Below are 12,463 nucleotides of genomic sequence, written 5' to 3' on the forward strand. Positions count from 1 at the left end.
GCCTTAAGCTCTCAGGCTTAAAATCTAAAACAATTAGAGACATTCCAGAAGGAGAAAAGATGCTTAGACACAAGAATCAAGGCTGTGCGCACACAGCAGTTTAGAATAGATAGAGTGCTTCCTCCTTGAGCACATTTTTTGTGTCCCCCACATGGCATTGTCCTCATCCAAGTGGCAACCTGCTCTTTCCACCCATTTATTTCAGATTTTCGCAATCCATGGATACTGCAATTTGCCCAACTGTGGACATACTGAAGCACATTGTGGGGGCAGTTTGATTTGGTTTTTTGACATGAGTGGTGATGTTTTGCTGGGGGCTGGAACTGAGGGAGGGTGGGGAACTACTCACTGAGGAGAGGGGATGGCAGCACGCAGTGTGACTTCATCACACCATTCCCCACCCACTAGAGTGGACAGGACACACATAGACTACATTCACACGGCAGTTTATTCCATTTCTACAATGTTTCCCTGTTAATTTCTCCATTGCCTTTGGGCTTCTAGGCGACGTAACAGCTGCTTTTAGAAAACTATTGGAAAATAGCACATGTCTAGTGCTCATTTCCATGTTCTTTGATTTTTAAAAAATCCTTTTGCAGCCACCTTAACCCAGAAAATCACAGAATTGAAGTGATGAAATCTGGGGTGGTATTCACAAGGGACACACAATAATAGTCCAGCCATCAAAGACCAAGGAAAAGAGGTGGCCATCTAAAGCTATCAAGAGATGGGCAGCTGACTCTCCCCTATAGGGAGGGAATTCCACAGCTTTGGAAGTCATTGCAGAGAAGGCTGTATTCAAGTCATCACCCCCACACCTTCAATAGCACCCTAAGAAGAACTCTCCTGCTGCAGATCATAACAGCCTGACTGGCACATAGGGAGGAGCTTCTCCTGCAGGTATTTGGGGCCCAAGTCATTTAGGGCTCCAAACACCAAGGTACTGTGCTCCGAAGCAAAGAGGCAGCCCGAACAGGCTCCATGCTCATCCTAACAGATGCTCCAGGCAGCACCCAAGGCTGCAACTCAGTGTGGCAGGTCTTAACATTCTTGTGTTTTCGTATTATCCCTTTATACCCATCCCTCACCTAAAGGCCTGACTCCAACACAGCACCTACCTGTGGGAAATGTTAACACAACTACATCAGTGGGTTATGCATCTGAATTATTCACAGGCAAATTCAAACAAAAATCCTTGGGGGGGGAGGACTTACCTAGACTCCATTCACCTTCCTCTTCCACGGGGGTGGGTGGGGGGTTAAATTGAACATGAATAAATTAATCCAATCTGAAAGGTCAGAAGATTTTCACTCCTGTTGCTTTGCTGTCTATGGATGAGGCATTGGTCAACAGAGGTTTGGCCTGGTGAATTTATTTTCCCCAGGAGTGATTTGAAAGAATGATTGGCCCAGAGGCCCCAGGTGAAGACAAGCTGGGTTGAATGAGCTACTGCTTACAATCCCCTAAACTCACCTCTTTCCTCCATCCTAATGTAATTAGTGAGGTAGTCTCTAGCCTCTTGGTAATTTCCCAATTGCGCTGTAAGATTTTTTCCCCCTCCCCTTCTTGGTGCCCACTTATCAAGCTTAAAGTCTAATTACACTTATCTGTGCTGAAAATTGGCCATTATCGCTCCTTAAATTCCCACTAATTGTAAGAAATACTTCCTTAGCAAATGGCTAGATAATTTTCACTGGTAATCTAGACAGGATAAGCTCCACTGCTCCACTGCCTTCCTCTTTTCTTGTTAATACATTTAACACTTGTCTTATTTTTTATTCCCCCCCCGCCCCCCATCTGGATGGCTCTGTTCCAGGGGTGAGCAAAGTGGTGACTGTGGGTATCAATGGGAATTGGCAGCGGTGGCTGAAAGTCAGAGACCTCACCAAGGGCATGACCTACTTGTTCCGAGTACAAGCCAAGACCATCACCTATGGGCCAGAGCTGCAAGCCAACATCACAGCTGGGCCAGCAGAGGGTAAGTGAGACACGAGGAACGTGCCAAGGCAAGGGAGGCAAGAGGGGGGAGACCGAACAGAGCCCATTGCATTAACGCAGCACCCAGCAGCAAGGAAGGTGTTCAAAAAGCATTTTCAAGCCACAGGAAAGTTAAGCGGCAAGGCATGATTTCATGTCCTCCTTCACAGACCGTGGCAATGTCCAGGTGTCTCTACATAACAGGCCTCAGCCCACAGACTGGTTGGGGGGGACCCTACCGCATGGGTCATTTCCCCCAAACTACACCCAGCTGACAATCGGCTTGTGTTACTGGTCCTCACTCTACTGTGGCTTTTGGATTCATCCCTCCCCCCCCCCCACAAAAAAATCCTGAATTCCACAAGCTGTATAAATTAGGCAAATTTGCATATTTTGCATTAATACAGGCTTATTCTTATTCTTATTATTTTTGCATATTCTGGCACTGCTACTAACAAAGATGGCAGACCTAAGTAGGGCTCTGAATCCCTGCCACTGAAAATTGGAGGAAAATTAACAAATAAATCCTCCAGCTTTCTGGCTCCTGGCCCCTCAACAGTTATCCTGCACATTCAATCAAATCTTTCTAGCTGTAAAGGCTTGGAAATGAGCTGGCCCCTTTTTCTAAGGGAGCCTGAGTTTCTCAGGAGGCCATTTGGCAGAGATGGGCAGTGGCCTTCATGACACACCAGTCCTGGCTCCACAGTGCAGTTGTCTTCCCACAGTGAACACAGGGTTGTTCTGTCTGCTCATGGCATGACCCAGCCTGGGTGGTGCAGAGCCTGTTAATGGGAGAGTCGAGAACAGAGTAGCTGCTCCAGGTAACTCTCTTCTCGAAAGAGGCATCTGTTTGCCAGAGGCTTCCTGATTTTTCATCTCTCCAAAGTGACTGGACCACATGGTAGAAATGGCTGTTCCTTTCACCCTGCCTCATGCTTGCTCTTTCCATTTCACCCCTCCCTATAGGCTCTCCGGGTTCCCCTCAACACGTGCTGGTTTCAAAAACAGCCTCTGGACTGACTTTGTACTGGACTGAGGGCGTTCCAGGAAGCCGACCCACGACTGGCTACATCATCGAAACCAGACCGTCAGGTAGGCCACAGAAATGGAGAAAGAGAGCGTGCAGATCATCTGATCCCTAAAGACCATGGTCTGGGGTGGGGTGGGAGCACGGAAGATGGGAGGGGGGAAAGTTGGGGAGGGGTCATATCTTATCACATTTTGACAAGCTCCAAAACATTGACATCTGGATGATTTCTCCTTTCACACTTGACCCCACACGACCTCTGACTTACCCACCCTGCTTCTTGTGCCACTGCTTTCCCTCAGAGAAAGCTGCTCTTTAATGTTCAATTGGAACAACCGGAAATTCAGGTTTTCTCCAGATTGATGTCTGCTCCAATTTAGCACCAAAGAGTGAGTTTCCCTGGGGAAAGGAGCAGGGCAAAGGGGAAACCCCTCAGACCCGTGCTTTTCAGCACATGACAATTGGCAGTGTGGACGAGCCCTCACTTTGGCCTGCCTCCAGCTAGGAAGACGGCACCTTAGCTGCGACCATTTGGAATAGCTCCTCTCCTGGCTTGGAGCCATGATTCCTTCCTGCCTGGGGGAGATTCTCATGAGTTGCAAGGGAGGCTAAGTGCCAGCCCTGACTTGCAGGTCTTTAGGTGACATAACCCAGGAAGAAGGAATAAAAGGTTTCTCATTGGCTACCAGCCTTGGTGACTCTGCTCTGTCTCCATAGATGGAGGCAGCAATGCTTCTGAATGCCAGTGGCTGGAAACCACAGGAGGGGAGTGGGCTTTTGTGCTCGGATCCTGCGTGTGGGTTTCCCATTGAGGCATCTGGTTGGCCACTGTGAGAACAGGATGCTGGACTAGATGGGCCATTGGCGGATCGGCCATAGCTCTTCTTCTGTTCTCCTTGCTCAGTTTTCAATTATTTCAACAAGGTTTGCAAAGGAGAAGGTTCTGCTGGACCAGAGCCCAGGCCACCCATGAGGTGAGGTGAGGCAGTTGCCTCAGGCAGCAGATGTGGCCTCCTCTGCTGCCTCTTTTGCACCTACCTACCCTCCTTGCTGCCCTCCACCTTTCCATGAACAGCTATGGTGGTGGGCAGAAACAGAGGAGAAGGAAGAGGCATTTTCTGTTTAGCCCAAAGCAACAAAACGTCCTGGGCTGGGCCTTCCATCATCTGCAAAGTCTTGGCAGCTTCCTCTGGCCCCCCCTGGGTCATATCCATTGTTCAGCGCTGTATCCATTCTCTGTGCCAAACCTGCTGGTATGTCGTGCGTCGTCTCACTTGGAGACAGTTGAGAGAGTCCTTCCAGTGAGGTTCTCCGTTACATTAGCACAGCTTTGTGCAGCCTGGACCCACTCCACTGCATCTGCAAACAGATTGGGCGAGGAGGGCATAGAAAGAGAGAGCCCCTCGCTGGGCCTAACAACTGAGTCTCTTAATTCTCCCACAGATTATTTTAATCCCGTTCATGCCGCCATAATAAACGAACGAGGCTGTTTGTACGCTGGGATTCCTATTCTTCCTTTCAGGCAGAATCTGCAGAGAGCGTGAAATGCGATCCAGGCAAGGGGAGGATAATAATTGGATCTCTGGCTTATTTCACACACGCTTCGGCTTCATTAAAACGTTCTGCATCTCGCTCAGTTTTGCCCCTCCTGTGCTTTTGTGTAGAGTTTTTCTCTCTCTCTCCGAGTTCAGAGCTCAGCCGGATTGAAGAGGCAACCATTCTCCTCCCTGAGTCACTACTCTACAACTAACGCTGGAGATTCTGCTGCACCTTGGCTGCATCTTTGCTCCTGGACAGCGATGTGTCGCCCTGAGCGGGAGGCAAATGGCTGACCCAGACCAGCTCTCTTTGTGTATAAAACCCCAGAGGGGGGAAGGGCCTCTGTGTTTGTGCAACCACAATCAAGGCGTCTTAATAGGCAAATGAAAAGCATGAGCACTTTGTCAATATTTAAACAACTTACCATTACCTTAGGGTTCCACATCTCAGCTGTCATCTATTATAGGCCTCATTACCCTAAACGTTAAATGCTGCATTCTCTCTTTTTTTTCCTCCTCCCAACTGCTGCTGTAGCTCTCAGCCAGGGAACTGAAAATGCACTGCGAAGCCATGCTGGGTGTTACCTCCAGTTGCTGCTACCTGACAAGCGTTCAGTGTTTTTCTCACTATCAAAGGGGTCCTTTGCCATACTATTTTTTTAAAAGAAAGCCCTCAAGCTATGCCTATTTGTTTGTTTGTTTGTTTGTTTGTTTGTTTGTTTGTGCTCAACCAACTCCAGAGAATCTGGCTGGGCAAGCATATTTTAAAAGACAGAAAACAAACAGATGAAGGTTTTTTTAAAAAAAAAAACCCTCAAACTGAGGTCTGATGCCTCCACCAGAATTTTTTCCTGCTACTGATTACCAGCCAGCCAAGTAAGAAAACCTTACAGCTGGGGCAGAAGGGGCAATACAGAAGGGCAGGGCCAGATGCAGCCCCCTGAGAAGTACCAGCTCCTCCTGCCCCAGATTGCTGGTCCTGCTCCAACAGCTAGAAGGCGCAGGATCAGAACTGCAAGCAATTCTTTACTGCCAATATCCAGCAGTGAAAGGTGACAGTCTCTGATTGCCAGTCCAGAAGTAAGGGAATATCAAAAGATCATAGAACTGTAGAGTTGAAAGGGACTCAAACCCCTGCAGTGCAGGGTATTGTTGGTTGTGCCAACAGGACCAAGAGGTATCGATCCATTGTGGAGGTGGCTAAGGAACCCAGCCAGCAGCCTTCCATTCCACCCAATGGGTTGATGACCATGACCTGCTACAGCTTTAAAAAAAATGCCCTGGCTTTGGTGAGGCTCCAGTGAAGTAACAACCAAGAGTGCCTGTTGGCACAATCCCCCTATTTCATTGCTACCACTTATTTCATCTCGAATGTGGATGCAAACCAGCAAGAGCCAGTCAAATGCAAAACCAGCAAGAGCCAGTCAAATGCAAAAAGTCTCTGCCTCTCTGCCTCATCCCTGTGCCACAACGGCCACCCCCCACCATCCCTGCCTTGTCCCACCCTCTGGCAGCATATCAACAGTTTGCCAGCCTTCGCTTGGCATCTGGTCTGTACCATAAACTCAGCCTTTCCTTCTTAAAAACAAATTAACCCTGGTTCTTGTCGGGCCCTTCTGGGGCGGCAGGGGGAGCGACATTTACAGCACAGTCTCTCCGACCCCCAAAAGCAGGGCAGGGAAATCCCTGGTGGTGCGTGTGCAAGAGAGGGCTCTCCAGCTGCCCCCATCTCCTGCTCCAGCCTGGCAGGCATCTGTTAGTGGCCTGCACGCCATCAGGTCTAGGAGCCTCTGTGGGTTGACTGGCAGTTTGCTTCAGCCCAGAGCACCTGACTAATTGTCCGTGAAATCGCGCTCTTGTGTCGGGGCCGCGTCTGTTCTAACACCTGCAGCTTGTGCGGCGCCTGCCGCTCACCCCCTCCGAAGGATTAAAAAAGCACACAGTGCAGGAGTGCTTCTGAGGCACCGGAAAAAGAGCGTGAGAACTCCAAAAGAGCCTTTGGGATCAGGCCGGTGGTCCAGCTAATCCAGCAGCCTCTTTTCGCCATGGCCAAGCTGATGCCTCAGTGCAAAACCCACAAACCCACTCTTCCTTCCTATGGTTTCCAGCAACTGGTATTCAGAAGCATCGCTGCCATGGAAGCAGAGCACATCTATCCTGGCCGGTAGCCAGGAGTAGCCTTCTTCCACCCCCAGGAATCTGTCTAATCCTCTTTTAAAGGCATCCAAGCTGGTGGCCATGCTGGGGGGAATGAGTTTCATCATTGCGTGAACAAGTCACTTCTTTTATTCCTCCTGGATCTTCCAAACTCCAGCATCCCTGAATGCCCACAAGTTCTACTGTTAGGAGACAGGGAGGAAAACGCTTCTCCATCCACCCTTCCATGCCGGGCGTCATTTTATGAACTTCTATCATGGAAACGGTAGAGTTGGAAGGGAGCACGAGGATCATCTAGTCTGACCCCATGCAATGCAGGAATCTTTTGTCCAGCATGGGGCTCAAACCTGAGATTAAGAGTCTTATGCTCTGCCGACGGAGCTATTCCATACAAGGCATGTTGGCTGGGAATCGAACCCGGGTCAACTGCTTGGAAGGCCCCTATGCTCACCACTATGCTACTAATGCTTGTGTCGCTTCTTGCTCACTTTTCTATAAATGAAAAAGTCCCAAATGCTGCAAGCTTTCCTCACAGGGGAGTTGCTTCACCCCCTCAACCCCTTGGCTGCTCTTTTCTGAATTTTTTTCCAGCTCTGCTTTGTCCTTTCTGTAGTGAGGCCAGGTGGGAGTCATTATTGCCTTCTCTGGCAATGCCTGCGCCTGCTTCGGGATCTGGTAGGAGGTTTAAAGTGTTTTGGCGCAAGATGTGTCTTCCCTCTGACCACCGCCCCCACCCCTTTGTAGGTAACTTGGATGGGCTTAGGAAGCAGCGAGGGATTCATAATGACAGGATTCTTTCCCTCTACCCTGCCCCCACCAGGAAGAAATTTCCCTTTTAGGGTCTTTACATTTCCCCCTTCTTTTGCAAAAATGTGTGTACAGCCTAAGCAAAGTTAGGGAAAGGACAGGTGTTTCAAAAAGCCCATGGCAAGCTGTCCTCTCATAACCCCACAGCCAGCTGCATTGCATCTCACAGTACATTACCCAAGAACTGGGGTGGAGCAGCTGGGCCGGGGACTCTGTGTGAGAGGCATAGGAAGCGTATTTTCTCCCTGCGTTGACCATAAGCAGCCTTTTATCAGGTTTTTGCATTCTAAGGTTCCCTTATCAAGTTTTGGGGAAGGGGGTGCATTGCTTGCAGCCCACAAGTGATCTCTCTGGAATGAAAAATGCAGCCCAACCTCCAGGTCCTATTAACCAAATGCCCCCCCCCCCAATGTGTTGTTTTCTGATACTTTCAAGCAAACATTTTGAAGGCAGGAAGCTCGTTGCAATGGCTTTTGGTTACAGAAAGCCTTACCACATTGTGATTAGAGTGTTCCCCTTTAGCCTCAAAAGAAAAGCTGGTGTTTTGGGCATCCATCTGTCTCAAGAGGCAATGGAGTGTGCCTCCAGGGGTGAAGTCAAACTGCTGCATTAGCAGAACCGAAGTGGCCTCCCTGTGGTGCAAGCCTGGGCAGTGTGGATGGAGGTCCTGGGTTGCCAGACAACAAGACCCCAGACCCCCCTCTCGGCCTCTCTAATGTGGTCCAAAGGAAAGCAGAGCAATATGCTTGCCACCAGTTTGGCAGTCAGAGCCCAACAACATCTGGAGGGCCTAAGGTTGAAGAAGGCTGAGTAGCAGGGCTAGGAGAGACCCCTCCACGAGTCTTTGGGAAGCAGCTCCCATTCAGATTAGACAACACAGTGGGCTAGAGATGGGCCTGAAGTATAAGGCAGGCTGGTGATTCAAAGGAAGAAGAGCTGCTATTCTGCATAAAAAGGAGACAGCCCAAAGCACATCCTTGGCATCTCCAGCTAAAGGGATCTCTAGTGGTGGGAAACACCATTGTCTGAGGCCCAGGCTACTGAGCTAGAAGGAAGCAGCATATGATTGGGGAAGGGCCATAGCTCAGTGGTAGAGCATCTGCCCCACTTGCAATAGGTCATTGCTTCAATCCCAAGTAACTCCAGGTAGGGCTTGAAGAGACTTCCTGTCTCAAACCATAGGGGGGATGCTGCCAGTCAGTGAAAACAATGCTGAGCCAGATGGACCAATGGCCTGACTCAGCATGAGGCTTCCTGTGGGTATATAGGCTGCCTGGGACAGACCCAGACTCTTCCAAGTAGGGAAACCTCAGCAGGATGACTCTCTAAATGCTTGTGCACACGACTCATTTAAGTGGTTTTGAGAGAAACCTGCAAGAATAGCAGCTCCAGGTCAAGAAAAAGGCCAGCTTGCAAGGAGAACTGGTAGATCTTCTCCAGGCAATTGAATTCTCCACCCCCACCTCCATTATGGACCAAGTGGCTGTTGTAATACTCAGGTAAACATGGCAGAAAGCCCTAGTTTAGCAAAAGCAGGTATTCCCAGTCACTTCCTTAATGGGATTCACCAATGGGATCTTGCCTTTATAGAGGGAAGCCACCACCCAGACAGCCCTCAAATTGAAATTCTCAGTATTTACTAACACAGACAGCCCATTCTATTACACGGATGTGGTGCAGAATGAAATGAAGCTTTTATTTGTTTTTATGTACTGCAAGCTACCTTCTCGGTTGCTGTGTATCTGCCCTCTGACTTTAAATAAAAGTCTAGGCTTTCCTTATTACATTGTAGGATTATTGTTTTTTGTTGTTGTTTTAAAGGAAATGTCTTATTTCCCCCTGCCTTGCACACAGTTCCTTTATGGACAAAAATCATACCGTTTAGGCTCTTAGAAACCCGTTTTGTGGGCATTGAATGCCTCTTCTGTATAGTAATTCAAGCAGGTTCAGGAAAGAGCAGCCCAACTAATCAAGGGAATGAAGCAACTCCTCTATGACGAAAGGTTGCAGCCTTTGAAAATTTTTAGTTTAGAGAAAAGACAAGCGAGGAGTGATGGGATAGAAGCTTATAAAATTACACAGGACATGGAGAAAGCGGTAGAGAAAAGTTCTTCTCCCTCATAACACTAAAACTCATGGGCATCCGGTGAAGATTCAAGACAGCAGAAAGAAAGTCCTTCTTCATGCAGCACATAGTTAAACTATGGAACTCTCTGCCACAAGAGGCAGTGTTGGCCATCAAACTGGATGGCTTGAAAAGAGGATTGGACAGATTCGTGGAGGAGGGGGGGGCCATCAAAAGCTAGTAGGGGCTTTGGCTATGCTTTGCCTCCATAGGCAGTATTGCTTCTGGAATATCAATGACTGGAAGCCATGCAGGGAGTGCTCCTGTGGGGTTTCCCACAGGTGCATGGTTGGCCACTGTGAGAACAGGATGCTGGACTAGATGGGCCAGTGAGCTGATCCAACAGGTTCTTCTCCTGTTCTTAAGCTATCTTGAAGCAAGAATTCCATAAACCAGTTATGCTTTCGTCCCATGAAGCTGAATGTTGGAAGTTTCGGGACAGATTTAAGAGGACTTGTTCACAAAGCGCATAGTTGAACTGTGGACCCCACAGGAGGCAGTGGTGACTACCCACTTGGATTAGGCAAATTCATGGAGGAGAGGGCTGTTGATGGCTACTAGCTTTCCCCCATCTCCTCCAACCTGACCCTTCTAGCTGGAGGTGCCAAGGAATGAACCTGGAGTCTTGGCAAGTGCAAAGGATGGGCTCCACATCATGTGCTGTGTTCCTTCATCAGTTAGGAACACCTGACGCTGGCATATTTCAGTGTGGGGTTGGACGGCCACTTGCATGACTGCACACAATGGGATTTCCTAACCTTGCACATAGGATATCCTTGTGAACTCTGGGAGTGGAGCTCATCGGTGGTCAGCACTCATGCCATGTTTCTGTGAAAGGTCCAGGAATGCTCCCCCAAACCCCTTTCCTTGCTTCTTTTCTAGACGAAGGGTTGTGGGACCTGTTTGTGAAGGACATTCCCCGTGGTGCCACGTCTTACACAGTCGGCCTGGACAAGCTGAAGCAGGGAGTTAGCTATGAATTCCGGGTGGTGGCTGTGAACGAGTTTGGATACGGAGAACCCAGTGTTCCTTCCACTGCAGTATCAGGTGGGTAAACTGTGCCAGTGCCTCACCGGGGACTAGGGCAAAGTCTGGTTATTGTGGGTGGTCAACATCTAGCGACTCCTCCCATTGTAGGATTTGGTCATGGAATCACAGAACCACAGAATCAATGGTCTCATTAGATAGTAAAATTCATGTTAAATTGCTGTTTTAGGGGTTGTTTTTAAAAGTCTGCATTGGATTAATCCATTCTGCATTACTTTCTATGAGAAAGCATGCCTTGGTTTTGGAGCACTTTGGTTTTGGAACGGACTTCCGGATCAGATTAAGTTTGAGAACCAAGGTACCACTGTAATTCTGGGCCCACAATGTGGTGTGATAAGATCTGACTGTCCATGATGCAACTTCTGGAAAGAAGATTAACGGGGGCAATAGACAGGTTGCATCTGAACAGTAGGACACAGTGAGGAGACCAAATTTGGCCTCCAAGCTGGAGGTGGCCTACCCAAATGCTTAGAAAAGAATCCAGATACAGTGCTTCAGGATGAGAACAGAAATCGTGCTCCGGCAGCACGGCAGCAGCAGGAGGCCCCATTAGCTAAAGTGGAGCTTCATGATAAGAACAGTTTCAGGTTAAGAACGGACCTCCGGAACGAATTAAGTACTTAACCCGAGATACAGTGGTACCTTGGGTTAAGTACTTAATTCGTTCTGGAGGTCCGCACCGCCGGAGCACGATTTCTGTTCTCATCCTGAAGCAAAGTTCTTAACACAAGGTAATATGTCTGGGTTAGCGGAGTCTGTAACCTGAAGCGTATGTAACCTGAGATACCACTGTACATAGATCTGTGTTTTGCTGGGGGGGAAATACAACTTCCTATAGGCAGCATCAACCGGTGGCCTCCTGCAGGTTTAGAAGCCTTGCTAGACCCAGCATTCAGAGACCTCCCTGTGCTTAGTGAAATCTCTGCCTGGCTTCAGGGAGGCATTTTTTCAGATCACTTCTGCTGCTTCAGCAAAAGCTGAGAAGAAGAAAAAACCTTTTTTATTTTTTAAATAATAATAAATCTTTTCATGGTTCAAAAGTTTGGTTCCTGAGGGGGGATTCGGATAGTTCTGCAAGCCTCGCACTACTCTCTCTTTTTCTTTTCCCTTAAAAAAGAAAAGAAAAGAAATTTCTCTTGCCATCATTTTTCTCTGCTCCCGGTGTGAGATGCCCAAACACAGCTGAGCAGAAGTAGAATCGAAAGTGGGAGCCAAATGCCCCCATCATCGCAATAACCTTCACTGCCCCTGCTCTGGCCCTGCATAGCTGAACCCCCCCCCCCCCAGAAGGAGAGCAGCTCCTATTTCAGAACCCCACAAGGGCAGGGGTGGGGTGAGGACAGAGGCTCCAGCCCATTCAAAGGCACACTTCATTTATTTACTATTTAATGCATTTATAATCCACATTTCTCCCAAAGTTGGGATTCAAGGCAGTTTCCAACATTTAAAACATCATTTATAAGATGCAAAGTAATACAACAGATTGGTTTAAAACTGTAGTTAAAATACACCAAAGCACAATTTAGTACCGGCATTGAAATCCAGTTTGCCCTGAGAGCAGCCCAGTGGCCAGCTTCACCTGCCTCTTAGTTTCCAAAGGCCTGCTGGCATAAGGATGACAGAGAAGGTGCCAATCCCACCATCGCGAAGTAGCCACAGAAGAGGCTCTCCCTCTGTTGTGTCACCATCAATGGTGCATCTGATGGGACCGAGAGAAGCTGCTCCCCTGAGAATCTCAGCACCTGCTCAGGTTCATATAGGGAGATGCAAGATTTCCCGTAGCCT

At 48.6% G+C, this 12,463-nt stretch overlaps 1 protein-coding gene across 6 annotated transcripts in view; it reads left to right on the forward strand.

Annotated features, from left to right (window-relative positions):
- SDK1 (sidekick cell adhesion molecule 1) overlaps window positions 1-12,463 on the forward strand; it is a 595,311-nt gene that overhangs the window by 560,861 nt on the left and 21,987 nt on the right. For all 6 annotated transcript variants that reach the window (XM_081839463.1, XM_081839466.1, XM_081839467.1 and 3 more), the window contains 3 exons: window positions 1,817-1,978; window positions 2,944-3,069; window positions 10,514-10,678. In XM_081839463.1, coding sequence (XP_081695589.1) covers window positions 1,817-1,978; window positions 2,944-3,069; window positions 10,514-10,678 — 453 coding nt within the window. The remainder of the gene's footprint in view (window positions 1-1,816; window positions 1,979-2,943; window positions 3,070-10,513; window positions 10,679-12,463) is intronic.

The sequence above is a fragment of the Podarcis erhardii genome (assembly GCF_964252035.2).
Source record: "Podarcis erhardii genome assembly, chromosome: 14".
In the NCBI taxonomy this organism is placed as follows: domain Eukaryota; kingdom Metazoa; phylum Chordata; class Lepidosauria; order Squamata; family Lacertidae; genus Podarcis; species Podarcis erhardii.